Source organism: Camelina sativa, chromosome 16 (assembly GCF_000633955.1).
Source record: "Camelina sativa cultivar DH55 chromosome 16, Cs, whole genome shotgun sequence".
Taxonomy (NCBI): Eukaryota; Viridiplantae; Streptophyta; class Magnoliopsida; order Brassicales; family Brassicaceae; genus Camelina; species Camelina sativa.
Genome location: NC_025700.1, coordinates 6,820,049 through 6,841,050, shown reverse-complemented (window position 1 = coordinate 6,841,050; position 21,002 = coordinate 6,820,049). Strand labels below are relative to the sequence as shown.

Here is a 21,002-nt window from a genome sequence, read left to right as displayed (position 1 = left end):
TAAATTGTATGCAGCCTTGTTCATCCCAGTATAAGGTTGAGCATGATGAAACCAAGACTGTGTGTGGATCCTCCTATTCTGAAAGCAGAGGAAGTAATGTAGCACCCATCTTACATGGATATACCGAGATGCCACTTAGTAAGCCCAATCATTTGAACGGCAGTCTTGACCATTCTATTATGTTTCCTGACAAAGCAAAGGACACACAGCCATTTGGAAAGTGTTTAGTTGAGTCACAAGAAAATTCTAGGGATGAAATGGATGAAAGAATAATTGCAGATATAATGTCTTTAGATCTTGATGAATACTTAACTTCACCTCATAACTTTGCAAAGGTATATGGGGAAAGTAACGAAGAGGCCAGATCTCTTAAGCTAGCCAGTTCCAGTAAAGTTGAGGATTGCCAATCCCGGTTTTCTTTTGCAAGGCAAGAGAATTCAAAGGATCAAGCTTTTGCTTCTTATAACTCCTTCAACCAGATCCCACCTGGCAGTGACTTATACAAGAATTCTTCAGAACGACAGAGTGCCAATATGGGTATGTTGGGGACGTATAATGGTCTTTCATCCGGTTATCTCAAGGGAATAGATTATGTCACACAAAGGTCCACTCTGCCCTCATCCTATAACCCTACTTGTGAGTGTTGATTTCTCATCCTTCTAACCATTAGCTTCTAGCCTTCTATGTAGTTTATATATTCTTATCTCATGTGCGTACTTATGCTGCAACAAACTGGAAATTTCGAGTTGATGGTCGTAAATTTGGATTTTCAAACACTTTCTAGTCCTGATCAAGAAATATTTTTGTGATATCATGTGCTAGTTCAAGCGTATCAGTATGTTAGGTGTTGAAACTGAATATATGGCTCTTGTATTTGGCACGTCTCACTGTTTGGATTTATGTGTTTCTTGGTTACGGAAATATTATGCTTCTCGGATATTTTCTTAGGCACGTCTTACAAGCATGTCCGCCAGAGTGCCTATAAATTATTGGGATTGATGCATTGTGTAATCTTAATCAATCCTTTGTTTTGTCTTGTAGCTGTTCCAAGAAGTCCGATTTCGGCACCACCTGGATTTTCAGTTCCAAGTCGACCTCCTCCTCCAGGCTTCTCCTCAAATGGGATAGAACATCAGATTTTCAATGGTATTTCAGGTAGTTTATAGTTCTATAAAGTTGATTGGGTTCTTATGATGTATCACATATGTTGCTGCTTGATAAATAGAAACTTTTGTTCTCTTTATTTGTAGGAAATCATCGGTTTGCTGATTCAGCATCACTAGGTAATCCATATCAGCAGTCACCAAACATGTTTGGAAACGCGGCAAAGCTCCAACAACACCAACAAGCAGTAATGCAGAGTCCAAACATGTATGATGCGATATCTACACATCAAAACTGTCGATTCACTGATTCACTGGGAATGGCATCAAGGCTTATAGATCAATCTCAAGGCAATAACATACTGTCTAGAAACCTGGCCTTGCCTAATCTAAATGGTCACTGGGATGGGTTGATGATGAGTAATGAGATCCAAACTCGAAACAGACTCCAAAACGAGAAACTTTTTGGGTCAGCAAATTGGATCCCCGGTTACAATGGGACGTTCAGGATTTGAACACCATTTGTCAGAATCAGTGAGCTTCTTGGTCTGCCTTTGGTCTGTGACTGATAACCATCATCAGTCTGGTCCCTTGAATCCTCTTCTGGTTACTTAGAAAGGTGGTTGTAAAAAAAGCTCTAGGAAGGTTTTTATTGGTTTATGAATTTTATAACATTTCCTTTTGGTTTTAAAAATGTCAAATATGGATTTTTAGAAGGTTTCATAAGATTTGTCTTTCTCTCAAAATTTGCATATCAAAACCAAACTAATTAGTTGACTAATTAACATGGATCATGCCAAAACAGTTAAGATAATCACTAATTAAATAACACTAAATGTGCTTTTGTGTTCTGGCAAAACATATGAATTAGTAAACAAAGTGAGATGGGTTGTTTTTTTCTTAGTATTCTATTACACTAACAAAATCCTATATTAGTTTAATGCAAGATATTTTATAAATTTGCAAGAGACACCTCCTCCTCTTTGATTCGATTACACAATAAATAATAATTTGTTTTTAAGGATTGGACCCATTATGTTTTTCACAATCGTCTCACGTTGTCTCATTTTGTGCCACTAGAAAAATACAATTGTTTATATTTAGGATTCTTCCGACAATGTAGGTCATCATTCGTATTTATTTTCCTTTTATGCATTTGTTGCCTTTGTTCCTCCTGCTGACTACCTTATATACCCTACGCAATTTCATACTAGTACATGCTCAATAATAAATCTCCCATCGATGTATATTTAGTACCCGGTCTGCTCAGAAACTGGTCATTTACTCAGCGTATTTAATTTGATAGAAACTAGTCCTTATCTGTTTCTTTTTACTTGGCCCCAATTTGCTTGAGCGTAGAAAACGTTGTTACAATCTGTGCTATCAGATTTTGTCGTGTCCACACAATTCACGCCCTTCTATGGTTTGGATGGATTCTTCTTACTATAGTACTTTTGTATTACCCTCATTTAGTCATTTAAGGTTTATGTGCTTTAACTTTTTATGGATAGTGCTACCATCTATTGGATTTGTTTTTATAATCCTAGTTAGAGTACTAGGTTAAAAAACATCCCATTCCACTTCAAATTATCGAGATATTAATAAAATAAAATCCAAACATTTTTAAGTTAGATTTGAAAGACCGTGAAATATAAAATAAAAATTTTGGTATTACACGATTTAACCATATTTTTTTCCGTTTCAAATTAGTTGTCGTTTAAAAATTTTTCATACATATTAAAAAAATACTCTGTATTTAATTTTTCTATTTATCATAATTAGTGTATTTTATTATTTGATATCATTAATTAATAAGTTAAAAGAATAAAATTGAAAAACTTGTAAAAAACTGTATTAGAAACATAAAACGACGAAACATACAACAAAACGTCAATTATAATTAAATTAAACCATTAAACCATTAAACTTTGCTGGTTCATTCATAATTGAGCTAGCCCAAATATAGCCGAACAAACACAATAGAGTAGTGATCTTCTTAAGAAATTAGCGACAGACTAATCCTTTTAATGTGAATGTCAGTATGTGACTCCACATGCACATCATAACTTCATAAGAACAATTCTTTGTTCGATCAATGGTCAAGTGAAGATAGTGGTATTCCTGTTTTATTCTAAAAGAAGGATAATAATAATATTGTTTAAAGAAACATGTGAGTTTTTAGATTTACTGATAAAGGCATAGGATACGAGTCATAGCCTCTCATAGGAAAGGACCATTTTTGGAATAATAATTTAGTTTCTTAAGACATCACATCTTTTTTTCTTCTCTTTTTTTATAACCAAAGACATCACATCCTACTGAATGAATATCATTTTACATTACCCCGAACGGTAGATAGACTTAGAGATTTGATTTGACAGAACAGGAGAGATTGGGAATCTCTCTCTTGTTTTGCTTTCAGCTTGACAATTGGTATAACAACTATCACAACAAAATATCTTTAAATTTTTGTTGACTAATACAAATATATCCTTCAAAAGAAAAAATTATTTAGAACATTTCATCTTGTTTTCCTCTTCTATTCTCGATGTTACATTAGATCTGTTTCGTAACAAAAATTAGTAATAGTGTTGTAGCGGATAAAAAAAATAGTTAACTACTGTATCCACAACCTTAACTTACAAAGGAGGGGACATATGAGAGAGTTTTTAGCCTCTACTATAGTTTAGTCCCCTTAATTTGTCATTTGGGTAGATTTTGACACATTTGTCAAATACAATGTCATTTGTCATTTGGGTGGATAAAAACTCTCTCACATGACTCCTCCAAACAGTTAACTACTGTATTCCACACGTGACTATAAGAATAAGTTACTTATATTATATTTGGCTCTATATCCGGAATACACACACAAATAGGAATGTAGTGCTTTCGCCAAATCGTTTCGGGGTTCCGAAGAGGCAGCCAAAATTGTCACATCCTTATATTATCCTATCACTATCTCTCTTTACTGTTCTTTTCAACAGTGTTATTAAATTATATATGTCTATATCAAACCCCACATTAAATGACAAAATCCTCATCATCATATTTTTTTAGTACAGTACTATATCTATATTCACAAATTGTACCTTCCAAGTTTCAAGAGTCCCTCTTACTAAGAAACACATATCTTCACATAAACAAACCACATTATATGATAATGACTTTTCATATTACCACAAAACACACACATTTCTCTCCCCCATCAAAAAAAAAAAACCAAATTTTTTTCACTAAATTTGGAAAAAAAAAAATCAGATCATTGTATGTCAAAATCTACCCAAATGACAAATTAAGGGGACTAAACTATAGTAGAGGCTAAAAACTCTCTCATATGTCCCCTCCTTTGTAAGTTAAGGTTGTGGATAAAAGTAACCACGAGTTGCATTGTCATTGGGAGGTTGAGGCCGGAAATGTGAGAATCCTGATGATGCTGCTGCAACTGAGAACAATGGTGGTGGTGGTTGTGGTCCAGGAGGCTGCTGTTGCACCGTGCTTGTTTGCCCCGGTCTCTGCCATCCCCAGTTACTCATCATCCCTTCAGCTTCACATCTCTTTTCTGTTGCTCTTCCCTGGAAATAACAAACAAACATTATCTCACATTGTCTCTGTTTGTTGCAATTGTGTTGTGTTTATTTAAGAGATTCTATATCTTTTTACCTCAACGGGATTATTATAACTCGGGCATGCTCCGTTCCAGTAAACCCGATGGTCCGAGGATCCATACGGAATAGGTGTATTCACAGGCTTTCCCATAAACTCGTTATCCATCTACAGGTTGTTTTAAAGACACAATTAGTAACGTTTTGAAACACACTGATTGATTAGTAGAGATTGATATTTTGAAGTTTTTACCCTCAAGCTAACTCCACGCTGCGTTTCATAAGTATTAGAAGGGAAATGAAAGAGCCTCCCGTTTTGCTTTGGTGCATTTCCAGGAGAAAGAGACATTCCCAAGTTGAGATCGAGTTTCTCATGGCCACCTTCATATAGATTAAAACAATCAGAATCAGAACCGTTTTTATAGATTGAAAATGAAAGTTTTTTCATACGAAATTGATTACCTTCGTTATTGGCCTGAGAGTTAATCTCATTTTGGTATGAACTCATATCAAAGTTTGTGACTGCTTCCCTACCATTGGTGTTGATTGCAGCCTTGTCATAAGCCCTGTTTCCAAAACATTGTGTTCAGTAATAGAGTTTACCCATGTTGGATTTTGAGAGCAAAAGGAAAGGTCTCTTTCTAAGAGGTTTTCTGGCAAACAAGGTAAGATTTAAGATCATTTAAGGACCTTGCAGCTTCTACTTCGCTGTCGAACAGCCCAAGGTATATATACCTGCAATTCAAGCATCTTAAAATCACCATTGCTAAGCATTCAGCTTAACTCTTTTTTTGAGGTTCATTACTCATTCCTCTAGTCTCATTTTCAAAGACAAAAACACTTATATCCATCCCCTTTTTCTAAATTATTGNAAAAAAAAAAAAAAAAAAAAAAAAAAAAAAAAAAAAAAAAAAAAAAAAAAAACTGCTCACTTTTTACCAAGAAACTGACCCATCCTAGCTTCCCATCTCCCACATTTATGTAATGTAACCCCTCGATACTTTGAACTCCCCCGCGAGAACCCCGTGCTCTGACGACGTAGTATATGCACAAACTCTTCCTTACTCAAGTTTTGTACCTACATAAAAAAAAGTTAAACCAAACCAAACCAAAACAAAACCTTTGCAATAATATATTAAAAACTTATAGTATCTACAAACCTGTTTCATATCTTCCTCATAATCACCAAGAGTAAAGTTGATATCAGCATCAACACCTCTAAATTTGATCGCAGCTCGATCATAAGCTCTGCGTATTACAACAACATTTATCAAAATAAAAACCCGAAACAAAGCTGATGAGATGAACAAACACAATCCAAAAAAATATACCTAGCTGCAGCATGAGCAGTATCGAAACCACCTACGTTGAATCCAAGAAAACAAAGTTATAAACACAACAAATCAAATCTTGATTCTAATCAAGAAACCAATTTTTTTGAAAAGTTACCTAAATAGACTTGTTTGCCACAATCCCAAATATGTGATTCCCAGCGACCAGTTCTTCTATAGAAAGTGACTCCTCTATACTGTGAACTTCTCGACCTTGGTCCTCTCCTACTCTTCTTCACCTGAGCCGGAACCGGCGCCGGAGTCGGTACCGGAACCGGAACCGGAGACGGAGCAGCTAATTTCGTTTCTCCGTCGAAAGAAAGATCAATCCAGCTTCTAGAGCTCGATCCTTGGAAATCTCGCAGATGTCCACAGTCTCCGGTCACCGGAAAAACTCCTTAGTAGTAACTCCGGCGACGGGGGTTTCGTCTCCGCCGGTTCCGACTTTTAAAATATCGAAACTGAGAGTGAAGGCACGAGTATTAGAGCAAGAGTCTTCGTCACCGTCGGCATTGATAACGGAGGACGTCGATGTACCGGATTCTTCTAAACGATTCCCGCCGGAGCCGTCTGATGTTTGCCGATCTAAGTACGAGTCACCGTACTGAGTCGAATCAGGTGAATCGGCGTCGAGGTTAAGATCCAACATCGGGGATGAAGAAGAAGTTATCACAAATCACAAAGCGACGAAGGAGATGAATCAGTGTCGTCGATCGAATCACTCAATCAATCACATAAAAACGAAGAGCTCGAGATGATCGGAGGAAGAAGAAGAAGAAGGGAGTTTTTTTTTTTTTTTTTAGCGGTAAAGCGTCATTGAAACTGAGGGTAAAAGTTTAGGAAACACGGCGGAGGAGAAAAGTTTCGTCGCCGGAAAAAGTTACCGCCGGCGAGAGACAGTTTTAGTTTTAGTTTAATTGGAGAAGAAGATAGATAGAAGGAGACGTGTGAGGGAACATTTCAGACCCATTTTTAGAGGACCAATCTTTTTATTTATAATATACTAAACATTTTTTTTATTTTCTCTTTCTGTAACTATAATTTGTATTATAATAATAATATTAAAACTTTATAATAAGAAAAATTAACATAATGTTGTTGGTCCTTTTTTGGCAGTGGTTTACAGGCTGAACAGGTTTCCGGTTTTTCTCTCTTTTTTAGTTTTTTGGTTTGGGTTTGAAAATCCGGTTTAGGACTGCTTTTGGTCAATGCTTTGGTTTGCCAATAATTCATAGGTGACATTCAATACATCCAATATAAAACATCAACTTTTTTTTTAAGTTTCGAAATAAACAAGAGTAATGATCACTGTAATAACTATTTCTTTTTCTTTCACATGCTTGTTATATATATATATATATACTGTAGTAGTTATTTTGTATTAATGTGATTTTGTTGCTCATTTTGTGGTGTTAATTAAGTTGCTTCATTTGGGTTTTGAGGGTGACATGGTGTTTGAAAGCATGGTAAAGGTGCTTGGGAGATATAAGAGTGTGCGTACCATTTTGGCTTTGGTGGATATGGTCCAAATATGCAATTAGAGGATGGTGTTGATCGTCATCGATCGGGTCTATAATCTATATGATGAGTGGACTGATATTGTTGTACAATTGAATTGTGGGTGATGAGTAGACTTTGGCGGCTTCCATGATCATTGATCATCCATAGCTTCGTGAAGCTGAGGAATGGTGTTTGATGATAATGATGATGTCGTCAAAATTTTCCCTAATGATTGTCGATTAATATTGGTAACTAGTAGTATTTTCTAAAAACTAAACCTCAAAAATTTAGTGTAAAAGTATTAAATCCTTGGTACCACTAAACCAAATTAAGAGTATTACCCCCATTAACCACATATCAAGATTGAGAAATGAGATGTAGATATTGAGGGTATAGGTTTAAAAGAATACCATCTTAAAACATACGATTGTAAAGCTCTCTCTCGCTCTCTCTCTTGGACGGCATTGTACTAACGGCTCGATCGCATTGGTCAACAAGGTGGGTTAGATGATCCAACGGCTGGGATTGACTCAAAAGATAAAAGAGTATATATTGTCTTAACGCTAATCTTATAAAAAAGCATTAAGCTTCTTCACATTATCCAGATTATCCCTAATTTTCATACAAGCATGAGTAACACGTGAGACTCTCGTTTTTACCAACTTGTGTTTTGTCTCTCTCTCTCTCTCTCTCTCTCTCTCTCTCTCTCTCTCTCTCTCATTTTTTTCCTATGGCTTTTAATTTCATTTCGACAAACACTGGTTGCTGTGTATATTAACTTAAGGATAAGTGCTCTTTTCTGTAAGAATTTATTATATAAACTACATATTTTTATAAAAAAAATAATAATACGGATCTCAAACTTGAACGAATGCAAAAAGAATAATTAATTGTTTAGATTAAATATTTCTCTATAGTTCAAAGCAAATTAACGGATTAGTATTTTTCCATTTTTTGCGGTCACTTTTGTAACATCTCCGACGTTGGAGCAACCTTTTCCGTTTTGTGAGTTGTTTGATTAAAAAAAGAATGGTGTACGTTGCTCTATCACCGTATCACGTGTATTTTAATCTAAGTGAATCGCTTAAACTATTTCTTATAGTTTTATTTTTGGTTATTTAGACATAATGTATGGATATTTGAACACAATGGCCTGTATTATCCGATGGATAATCACATGCCGTTCCGGTTTCATGGCACTAGATAGAGTGGCCACACTACTCGGACAAAAAGTGCTTTATAGTTTCTTCACCACTAGGTTTCCTAAATGTATGATTTCTAATTAGTTCTAGAATCTATAATGAATTGTGTTACCATTAAAATTTGATGTTAGAAAAAGTATTAAAAACTGATTGAACATAATCACTTATGTTTATTACTTGCTATCTGCCTTGATTGCAAATGAGAGTTTAATAGTCATATGTTAACAAGCATAGTTGAAGAAACCACTCAAAAGCCATAAAGAACTTAAATAAGATTAATTTAATAAAGTAAATTATCAACTGTTACAAAGTTACAAACTATAAAATTGTATCGTTTTGTGATTTTTCTAACTAAAATTAATGTGCATGCCAAGGATAGTTGTATGCTCAAGCTAGTTTGTTTACTTGTTTGTATCATTAAAATATCTGAGAGATCGGTTATAAAAGCAAAGCAATGTAGACAGCAGGGACACCTTGCCGTGTTGCCGACAGGGAAATATGTATGCAAGTGGCGTAGTTAAATGTTTTATCGCTTAACATAAATAGTTTTGAAGAGGAATAATATTGATTTATTTTGCAAGTTGTTAGTTTATTTCGATTGGATCCTTTTGGTAATATAATCTTTTTGGATGGAGTTGCTGAAAACAAATGTTAATGGGTTGCAACTTGGTCATTAGACCACCTCCAATATATATTTTTATTTTTTTCTCTAAAATAGAGCATTGTTTTCCTTCAATGTATTACTCTATTTTCAACTCTAAAATAGAGTTAGTGTAAAAAATAGAGATGAGAATAGAATTGCTCTTTATATAGATTAATCAGTGTAAAAAATAGAGATGAGAATAGAATTGCTCTATATATAGAGTAATTCTATTATTTTTTCTATTTTAAAATAAAATATAGAGTATGGTTAGAGCAAATGTTGCTGTATAATAGAGTTTTGACTATAAAATACAATAGGGTTGGAGATGTCCTTAGATGATTATTGTTTTTAGGGAAACAAATAATCACTGTAACAACACCTAATTTTTATTGTACTTTTCTACATTAGTGATCCTGATCTTTAGTTGGCTAATCCAATGAATGAGCTACTCTCTTAATGGTGCCAAAACTTGAAATACAAAGTGACTGCTGCGCAGCTCGAATTCAACGAATGTAATATGCGAGTTCAAATTTGGATAATGACACATCAACCACACTTAACAAACCACTAAGTTACATGTCCTATTTTTATATTTTTTGTCAACAATTTAGAACAAGGAAAAAAAACTGTCATCAATCTATTAAAAATTACCAATGAAATATATCCTTTTAAGTTATGGGTTTCCTAGGAAATTTTTGATTGAATAATGTTTCAAAATTAGCAACTTATTGAATTTTTATTCTATTTTATATAAGTGGAAAACAATTATGAGTTTTGCAGTAAATAATAAATAACGTTAAAATATAAGAAATGAAGAAATATAGATATTTTTTGACAAAACAAAGAGCATATATTGTAAATTTCATAGTATATACACCCGTTTTATATATGCAGTATCTACCAAAATAAAATAAGATCAAGTTTGATTGATAATATAATGGTTTAAAAATTTTAGGGGAGAGAAACAACACAAATAAATAAAAACCATAGAAAATAACAAGTAAAGAAAACAATACATAAAACTAAAAATATTTTAGTAGTATCTATACTAATAAACATGCATAAGTTTCTAATTTTTGAGATTTGCATTTTTTCCAATTATGTTTGACAAAAAAAAGAAAAAAAATGGTATATTATGTATTCATGTGATATAAAACTACTGATTACACCCAATATAATGAGAAAAATGAGGTAGGTGGTTGAAATATGTGACTAGTGTAACTCATAAATACATTTTCCCAATGAAATCAAAGATGTAGATTTTTTTCGTTACATGGGAAAAGCCAAAATGTAGACACGCACTTCTTCCACACAATTTCCCTAAAGATCCTCCCAAATTAGTTGGCTCCCATGATTTTGACATTTCCTATCATTATGTATCCCATTCACATCCCAACATTGTTTGTTTCTTCAATGTGTATATATATATACACCTTTTTTTAATTCTTAAAAACAAACCATTGTTATATATTACAATTTAGTACTACTATTTTAGGTACCCATTGTTTAGGATGCTAGTATCCTCAAAAACGGTACGACCAAAATATTTATCTTTGAGTACTACGTCGTACTTTCATATATAGTTTTATTGACCTCATTTTTGTTTAAGAAAACTTAAGTTTTTGTTTTAAGCTGTTTAATTTCTAAATATATTGCTTTACTCTCATAAAAATGTAATACTTTCTTAAAAATTAGATGTTTTTGAAATTTTGTTTTTTTATAAAAATATTCTCTCTGTTTATTTTTACTTGTCATTCTAGAGTTAATTTTTTATTTTTTTATTACTTGTTGTTTGTATTTATGATGTAACTTTATGGATCAAATTTTTAGTTCTATCCCTAACTTTTAGCTTATTAATTATTTATATCAAATGAGATAGTGTATTAATGAGGGGTAAAACAAAAAAAATAAATGTTTTTTTAATATGTGTGAAATTATTTAGAATAAAAAGTAATATAAAACGGAGGGATTATATCTTTTGCATTTAAATTGTTTTTTACAAAAATATATCTTTTATATTTAAATTCAAAAATTGTAATCTTTCTAGTTATCTTTAACCGACAAAAAAATATAGCTGTTAAAATCATGACATGATGAATATTATAAGAGTTTATACATACGTATATTAAAATCTAATTAAGAGTATTAAAAATCATACGATTTCGAAATTAAAAGAAAAATATGAAAGAAATTTTATTATCACCAAATACTTTTAATAATTTTTGATGGATTTCAAAATTATTAGTTTAACTCTAATTTAAAACTATGATCTATGTTTGAAAATGGTTTAGTTACACCGTCCAAAAAAAAATACTGTTTGCCAAAACTTTAAAACTTAGAAAAGAGTAATAGAAATTTTCACTATTCCTCCAATAATGAAAATTGGTCGACATGAAAAGAAAAAAGAGAGGAAGTTAATCATAGGTTAGTGTTGGAATATATAAATATATAAAAAAAGTGAAAAAAAATATAAAAATGATTAGAATGAAGAATTTTAGAAATGCTTTCTCTATGTGTCTTGCCATCTTAGTCGTCACAAGAAAATACTTTTGTGCCCTTTCCCATCATGGTAAGTGGTAACCAAAGTCTTCAACCTTAAAAGATACATAAATATATAAAAACTTATAAAACATGGAAAAAGTAATTTATTCCAATTTTGGTTACTCTCAAATCTCAATAATGAATGGTTCTCCTCGTTACCTGCTAGAGCCGGTAGGTAAACCAACAACGTGTGTGTTCTTTCTCATAAATAGAAAATAAATTGTTTAAAATCTTTTTTTTTGCTGATAATGTAAAAAATCTTATTCACCCAATAATATTATGCCACGTAGTGGATATGCCAACGTATATGATATAACGGACGATATTTTGATCTGCTTTCCAATTTTGTTTTCTTTCTCTCCGAAGACCTTTTTAATATGACACATTTCGAAAACAAAAATCATACATCAAAATCACACCGAACAAAAGAAAATTTGATGTGACTGGTAGCAAAATTTGAAGCGTAGGAGGTTGATTTATTTATTTCTTCAATTGCCAATCAGACTGATACAATAAATGGTTAAAATTAGCAATTTAATTTAGGTTGCCGAAAAATATAAAATTTCTAAGAACTGATTGAAAATGAATTATAATTGTACGTTTTCTATCAACATGCAGTTTATAAAAAACAAATTAGTTTATAATATTTTCGTAAAAATGAAACTTTTTTTTTACAATCGACTTCACTATATATTTTTTCTCTAAAAAAAAATCGTTTGTATTTTTAGGTAAAGTTATAAATAGTAAATTTTCTTTTTACTCATTAATTTAATTACTGCATAAAGAATGCATTATAAATTTAATATAATTTTTTAAAATTATGTAAAATATATTAAAATGAGAGAGAGTATTAAAAATTGGAATGGTTGTCGAAATGAATCAATACCACTTTGAAGCCTAGTATTATTTTTTTTTCCTATGAAAATGAAACAATTTTTTCATAAGATCTCACTACCAAAGAGGATATATAATTGACGTAGACAATTTTTTAAAAAACTTTTCTAATAACGGATCATTATTGATTTAGGTAACGACAAGCTAAGTGCAAACAAAACAAAAAATGAAAAAGAAAAAAAAAAGATAGTGGAGACCTTACAAATTATATACACTATAATACATTGTTAACATGTAGAGATCAATCTATTTATATATAAAAACAAAGTACAAAATCATCTTTTAACTAACGAAGAAACAAGGGGACCATTAAGCAAATTAATATAAATAAAAAAAGGTAAGAGCATATGGATATGATATCATTTGAGAGTAGAATATAAATAAGTTAGGAGGAGGAGGGTATTATGTGGAGGGCTTGTAGTGCACAACATCCAACATGAATGAATGAATACAAAAGATTGGACAAAATAAGTAATTTTTGTTTAAAATAATTTAGCCAAGTACAAAAGCAGTGTTTCCATTAATGGTGAGAATCTCTTGTCGGCAAGAATAGTGTACGAGGTTTTTAAATCTCTATGGGTTTACGTGGTCCTTTCCTCACCGTTCATTCTTCTTTTTCCTCTTATCTTTCTTTGTTTACTTACATGTTACAGCCTTTTTTAGTTTTTTTTTTTAATTTTTGTTTTGCATCAAGAAAAAAAAAAATAGACAGCCTTTTGTTTCCAAGATATATGAATAATTTATAAAGTTTACAGTTGTTATGAGTATAATTAAATATACATTACATGAGTTAGATTGAATACGTACGTTAGTACCATAAACAAAGTAGGGTTTCAGATAGATGTAAATCAAATTATTAACTCTCTATTCATCCTCTTTTTACATAAGTTTTTACGTAACATGCCAAGCGACCATCATGACTTGTGACTTGTATAATAATCATAAGGAACATGACAACAAACTAAACATAATTCGTTTGTATTATTTCTTAATTTACTCTGAGTAACGACAAAAAATGAGTTTAAAAATATAAAATACTGGATCTTATTGGTAACTTATTTAAAACTGTACAGAAAAGCTGTAAGCTGAAGTGGTAAGTTTTTACGGAATAATGCAAAACTGTAAAAAAGAGTTGTACATGAAAGCTGTACAAAAAAATTGAGAGTAAAATTGTTAATAAAATAATTAATTAAGTTTTTGTGATTGGTAAAAATTCAAAACTGTACCACTTGTACCGCTTTGTTTTCGTCACCAATCACACCCACTAAAAATTCGTTTTGAATCATTTCTTTAGTTAATCGCTCTGAAATCACTCAAGTAATCATAATATTTAGTTTGCTTATCTTCAAAACAATACCCAAAGTGTGTACGAAGGCACGCACATGCAATTTGCTGAAACGAGCTAGCTAGGTAAAACATAATTATCTCTTTGTATCCTAATTAATTAGTTTATTATTCAGAAAATAAAATAAAAATGTCTCTTGATATTGACGTTTTTTTGTTAGACGCCACAATAGAACATCTTAGGGTTTGATTGTTCAAAACGTGAATTTTTTTCGTTTAAATTTAGTATATGTTTAAATGAAATAAAATGTTTTATTTAAAATAAAGATCATCTGTAAATATATAATGGACAAAAATGCAAAATAAACAAATATTATTTGACTTTTCGGTAGTATTTGCAATTTACAATTACAAATTTAGACGCAAAATAAACAATTTTTTTTTCTTTTTGATTTGACCGATTTGGTCAAAAAAATGTTCTCCTGAATTTTTAACTTAGAACACTACACAATATCTATACGTACAAACCATATATTAGATTAAAAATTCACCCTTGTTCTGAAATGTACAAAATCTAGAAGCAAAAACAATAATGGAAAACTATCATTGTTTTAAACAATATGAAAGCCCGATGAATTAGCGTCTGCACTCAACGGTGCCAATTGCAGGAAACATATACAAGAAAACTTATAAAAAAAAAAGAACAAATTTGGCGTAGTGATAAGGGAGAGTCTAGAAAAGGGCATATAAGTTATTGGTTCACACCAAATATGTTACCATCACAAAACATATATAATCAACTCAACTCATTGCCTCCAAAAGCAATTACGCGAGCGTCGAGCGTCTATTATATAAATCTGTGTAGATCTTTCAAATATTATATGTAAGATACTAAATTAAATAAGATTACAAAATTTCATCAAATCCAAATGCAGTGGATGCCATCAATTAAAAAACATATCAAAATTAGTATATTGGGTACCCATGAATTTTTCTAGTGACTTCTTAAACTAAAATAACGATAAAAAAAGAAAGATTAATATAATAAATCATGGGGCATGGAATATGATGCCATCCTTGAATTAATTTATGACTATCAGATTTAAGTAAAATATCATACTCTTTAGAACCAGATTTTTTCTTTATCACTTGTGGATTTGTTTTTGTTTGTTAAGAAGAGAAGAACCCGACAGTTGTCTAGAAATATGATGTTGACATGAGGTGTTTCCAATATATTAAAAATATATATATATATATATATATATTTGACATTGTTTATTGATTAGTGATGACACACCAATTTGGTTAAAACAAATACATATATTAGTGATCCCTAGTTTGGACAAAACTAAAAGAAAAAGATCCGTTGTAATCCTAATATCCTATCATCAAGCTACCTTAATAATGTTGATATACTTTGCGAGTTGACGTGCACAGAGGACTTATTAGCATTGAAAGCTCTTCGGCCTATTGATGAAGATCCAATCCGAATATGACATTTGAGACTGGCATTACTATTAATGAAAAGAGAGAGTTAATTCATTTGTGAAAAGGTCTATAGCCCAATTTGTTCAAATTCAAACGACCACTTTTTTTTCTTCTTATTTTCTATTCAAAATCATTAATAGTTTTCTCAACTTTCAGTTGATAGGAACTTATTCAACTAAATGAGTTAGCTTAGTTTCACATCGACCAAACTATGTTAGCACATTTTCTTTTTATGGTAAACTTATTTAGGTACAACTATTATGCCAAACAAATGTCGTTAGATACTATTTTACTATTTTCATTACGTTTTCCGTTAGAAATTTTTTGAAACTATTACGATTTAACAAATTTCCATATTTAAACCCCAAAGCGTGAAAAGTGAAAACTAAAATTCCTAACCTCCAACAACTTATATCATAATCACCGTCTTAAAGATTCGTCAAACCTAACAAATTGTAATCACAAAAGTTAAATCTTGACACCATATTTTCTAAATCTTGCCCGATCCTATACTGTGACAATGTATACACCACACTACTGTCAAAACCTCAGCCTAAACACAACCTTTCGCTTGTCGTCGGAACCCAAGTCGTTTAAAAAAAAAACAAAAGATGAAGATACTTATAAAATAAAAACGAAATAAGTTACTTGTTAAATTAAATAATTAGAGATGTTATGGAGCAGATTAAATTTTAAATTTAGGTTACTTTCACCGATTCCCAGACTTGTACTGACTAGATGACACATCTGATGATTCATTCTTTCAGAAGATGATTCCCAATAAAATTTGATTCGACCATTGGACTAATTTAATCAAAAGATAAACCTTGACGTCCTCTTTATCAGAGGTCTTTTCTTGTCACTAATAAAGAAACCTAATTTTGACTTTGACAAGATAGGCCAAGAAAGAAACATAAACATTTTTCTTCATATGAACATACCATCTCATTCGCATTACATATTGCAACAGTGCGTTAGGTACATAGGTCCAACAAAAAACAAATACACAAAGCCTGCCTATCTTACCAAAAGTTATATAGTGTAGAGATCTAACAAGATTCAATCACTATTCATCCTCTGGAATGCATCAGTACCATGGAAGCCTATATATATATATCTATATATATATTAGTCTTTCCTAATAAAGTTGGATTGAGGACTAATGACTATTGTGATTATTTGCAGCAGTTGGGAGTCCATGTTGGTGCTTCTCGTTGATTTTTCGTATTAACACGCTTTTGCTTCGCTAAGAGCACTCCCCATGAAAATTAATCATGTCGCTGTGCCCTGCATTCTCATCATATTTAGTGTTTAAGTCTTTATATTGTAATATAGGCTCTGCCTCGAAATGTAATCAAATGCATCAGAGGGCATATGACTTGTTTAAGTAGATTCTCTTTATAGGCTCAAGTTGGATGATTCATGCTGAAATGTGATCCTGAATTAGACATGAAGACATAATACTATTATACCTCGAGCATGAATGGTGTTGATTCCTGGACCTTTCAGTTCAGTACCTTTGTCGCTCAGTAATGAAATCCCAGCTGAAGTTATATGGAAGGGGAAGGCTAAAGGAGGTGACATAGGAGATTTTGCAATCTTAATGATTCTCTGACCTGCACAATGCGTGAAATCAATCACATGAACATACATTCTTGGTAGTTACTGTGGCCTTACAAGTTCTTTACTTTTCATTCCATAAAGTGTGTGAAGCCTTGCCTGATTTGGCTTCAAGAACCAGCCGGATGGTTACAGCATGAGCCCAATTTATCCCCAATGCAGCAACAAGGTGAGAATCATATGTCTTTGTGTGTTCTTGTAATCCATCTTTTAGTTTAGCTGTTGCAAAGAAAATATATGATTGTGGCGGATGGGAATTAACACGGATAACAAAACATCAAAAAGATACTTCAGTTGCGGTTTACTTTACCTTGAAAAGAATACTGACTAGTTTCATCGCGGTTTTGGGATCTAACTTGATTAGTCACCACTATAGGAATCCGAGAAAATTCAGCAAGCGATCTGGAAATGTGAGACTTAATGTCAATTTATCTACAGAAGAACTGCTGATGTGAAAATATTTTTCAAGCTTTGAGCTAGCACGAGACTACAGTTCATACTTTAAGAAAGAAATATGCCAACCCAACTGATGCTGTCTCTGAGCTCCTTGTTTGTTTTCACTGAAAATCAATCAGTTGATCAAAAGAACAAAAGCTTTAAGTCAATACCTTGCAGTTACTAAGGTCACCCAGGGAACAAGAATGACTTGAAACTGATCAGCAGGAGAAAGAAATTAGACTAACCCTGAAAGAAGAGCTGTCATACTATCAATCACTAGAAGCTTTACTTGGTTTTGAAGAATTGAATCCTTGAGTTCTTGTATACTGTCGATTAGAAAGAAAGAGTTTGATATACTGCCACATGATAATAGCTCCTAGCTGTACAGTCAGAATTTCTCAACTCCTATTGAATAAACGTTTCAACCCCTCAGCCAGCAACTGTAGTTGAGGACAAGCCCTTATTACCTAGTAAAACTAACAACGTTTCAGTCATGCACTTTCTATTTCCTATAAGCCTAGACTAACAAAATGATGAGGAAAATCTTACGGACCTTTCAGTAAAGTTAGCTAAAGATGTTGGCCGCAAAACAAGGATCCTTCCTGCCATCTGCACTGAGAATGGTTATTGCAAGCAAATATGGAATATGACAAGACTATTACCAAAGACATAAAACACAGAACAAAACCAGATAAGGTGTTCCGCAACCTCTTGTGCCATTCCTTTAAGGTGAAACACTTCCGGAAAGCTTTCCAGTCCCATTTCTATCACCCTGAGGGATACATACATTCTCTGAGGATCTTTTGCACAAAAAAAATAAGCAATGTGGCAAAAAATAAAAAAGTCAGTTTACCTTCTTGAACTAAACTTGGACTCCACATCTATGTAAACCACACGACCATCTAATCCTCCATAAGCTGCTGGAAACGAAGCTGATAAGGCAAGTTTCATGCAAAACTGCATAATACAATAAAGAGAACTTTTACCATACACAAACACACAAAAACAAAAAAATGTAGAGAAAAAGATAACTCGACACAGGAGCATCTCACAGATACATCAATGATCAAACAGAACACAATGTAACTGCTTTCAGCTTTAACTACACAACAATGCTATGCTAATTCAACACTAGCATCAATCTCAGAACAGAAACTAACCTGTGATTTACCAATACCAGGAGGACCAACTAACTCAGTAAGAACACCAAAAGGTATCCCACCGCATAAAGTTTCATCCAAACCTTTCAAATGGGTAGGAAGATGACCAGATAAGTGCTCGTTCTCAACTTTTCTCTCCAGCAAGGATCGAGCCTTTCGACACACAACAAAGTGAAACAAGAACTTTAGATTATAAAGAATGACAAAAGCATATCATATACAATAATAAACAAAAAAAAAGAGCTTTACTGATTGACATGGTGGAGAAGTAGCTTCACTGATGAGTGCCACTGCTGATTTTGTCTCTTTCATTCCAACATCAAGCAGCTCCATTAACTCAAATTCTGGCATTGATAACGCATCCTGAAACCTCCACCACAAAATAATTTCATGGATTCATTATTATAAACCTTAAAGAATCTCATTTGTTTGTACACAAAAATCTGAAAACCTAAGAAGAAATTAGTAATCTGTCTGACAGATTCGGAAAAAATACCTTGGCGGTGATGATGTTTCTTGCGGCGAAGATGTTTGAGATTTTGGTGTGAAGACCCATTTCTCCGATGAGCTTGTTCGCCATTTTTGTTGAACGTCTCCGGCGACGGAGATTAGATTAGGGAAGAAGCCTCTCTCTCTCATTCCCCGCCAAATTGGAAGTTATTATTGGGCTTACTAATTTGGGCCTGGGATAAGTACTAGGCCTGACCCGTTTTGTATGATCCGTGATCCGTTTTTGGGCTATCAAAAATAATTATATATTTTTTTGGCGAAAAGATGAAGAACAAACAATTTTGGGATCATGTCTCTGTCACTATAATTCTTCACCCTCGGAGTTCGTTTTTTATTTTATTTGGTTTTTTAAAATTTCACCGAATTAAACTTAAATTGTAATACGGTTTGGTTCAGACGGTACTTGGGCTAATCGGGTCGGTTACCTGAATAAATTTTGCAACCGAAAACAATATTTGATTCGGCTTATTTAACTCGAATTAGAAATTTTTTGAAGTAAATCAAAACACAACCTGCTAAGTTCATGTACTAGTAGCTTAAAGTTGTGTTAATGAGTTTATAGACTTTAAGCTACTAGTACAAACTATTACAAACCATTACAGACAATTAAAAAAGTTGCTAAGCTAGCATTTTATCTTGTTTAAGCTAGCATTACATCAAAAAAAACCAATCCATCAACAAAAGCATGCTACTTCACATCAAAAAGTAGTCAAAAGAGCAGCTTTAAGTCAGTACTATACCATCCATTATTAACGCTGCATTCCGCATCAAAAAGGACAAAATACACAGCTTCCTACATGTGAAAATCATAACAAAAACAATGTTAATCAACAACAAAAACAAAGCTTATATGAACATTTAGACATAACCACTATCATACCTGTCATACTATGAAGAATCATGGAATAGCTTCCGTAGGATTCCGAGAATCTACACAAGAAAAACAGATGCAAGAAATTAATAAACTTATAGATAACAAAAGATTTGAAAGGATAACTAAACCGAGAGAACTTAAACTTACCAAGAGACTCAAAGAATTCAACTTCCTCCAACATCTGGGCAAAGTTTGCTACAACTGCTTCTCCTTTATACGAACTCTTTAACCATTGTTGGGTGCACAACAAGACTTCAACCATGTAAGGAGTAAAAGAACTTTAGTAAGGATCAAAGACCCTCCCACTTGTACAAAAAGCTGATTCTGAAGCAACCGATGAGGCTTGAATTGCTAGAATATCTCTAGCCATTTCTGACAAGACTGGATACTTTGGGCTATTACGTCTCCACCAATTGAGAACATCATAAGGCATCCCCAACTTATTCTCTACTCTCGGCTCAGGTTTCTCTGCTAGATATTGTTGTAACTCATTGTAGTTATCTGCATAAGTCTTCAATCCAACCACCTTGTCAAATATTGCAAGTATCCCCTCACAATCTTCATCATTTGATAACTCAAAGACGGTAGACTCTGGCTGAGAATCTGGGGTGTCTTCGATGGCTTCTGGTATGCTCAGCTTGTAACTGTAATGCTCATACAGTTTCTTCATAACATCTGAAACTTTAGAATTGAGGTGCCTAGACTCTATTGTCTCATTACCATACAACTGGTCAAAGCAGAGAGAAGCAAACTTCATCTTGTTTAGAGGGTCAAAGACACTGGCCACAATCACTAGCGGATTCATGTTT

At 32.8% G+C, this 21,002-nt stretch overlaps 2 protein-coding genes and 1 pseudogene across 3 annotated transcripts in view; 1 reads left to right on the top strand and 2 right to left on the bottom strand.

The window, feature by feature from the left end:
• Positions 1-1,849, top strand: part of LOC104750040 (general negative regulator of transcription subunit 4-like) — a 10,763-nt gene extending 8,914 nt beyond the window's left edge. Inside the window, exons 12-14 of the mRNA XM_010471766.1 lie at positions 4-636; positions 1,042-1,155; positions 1,251-1,849. Coding sequence (XP_010470068.1) covers positions 4-636; positions 1,042-1,155; positions 1,251-1,618 — 1,115 coding nt within the window. The 3' untranslated portion in view covers positions 1,619-1,849. The remainder of the gene's footprint in view (positions 1-3; positions 637-1,041; positions 1,156-1,250) is intronic.
• Positions 4,193-7,014, bottom strand: LOC104750039 (annotated as a pseudogene).
• Positions 16,518-19,440, bottom strand: LOC104750038 (DNA repair protein RAD51 homolog 2). 2 transcript variants are annotated; one of them, XM_010471764.2, is made up of 12 exons: positions 19,306-19,440; positions 19,059-19,172; positions 18,810-18,962; positions 18,503-18,606; positions 18,358-18,421; positions 18,203-18,258; positions 17,895-17,975; positions 17,712-17,771; positions 17,522-17,613; positions 17,311-17,430; positions 17,064-17,207; positions 16,518-16,878 (listed from the first exon to the last, which is right to left on the bottom strand). In XM_010471764.2, exons 1-12 carry the CDS (start codon positions 19,387-19,389, stop codon positions 16,838-16,840), a joined length of 1,113 nt encoding a protein of 370 aa, XP_010470066.1. In that variant the 5' UTR covers positions 19,390-19,440; the 3' UTR covers positions 16,518-16,837. The 2 variants fall into 2 exon arrangements, with proteins under 2 accessions (XP_010470066.1, XP_010470067.1); XM_010471765.2 differs by having other exon boundaries at positions 19,059-19,179; positions 19,306-19,418.

Bases quoted from the DNA above. Each gene is read 5' to 3' on its own strand.
- LOC104750038 (XM_010471764.2), bottom strand. From the start codon at position 19,389: ATGGCGAACAAGCTCATCGGAGAAATGGGTCTTCACACCAAAATCTCA. The intron at 17,976-18,202 runs GTCCGTAAGATT...TCTAATCGACAG, and splicing joins TTAGCTAACTTTACTGAAAG to TATACAAGAACTCAAGGATT. The intron at 17,772-17,894 runs GTTAGTCTAATT...ATTGATTTTCAG, and splicing joins ATGACAGCTCTTCTTTCAGG to TGAAAACAAACAAGGAGCTC.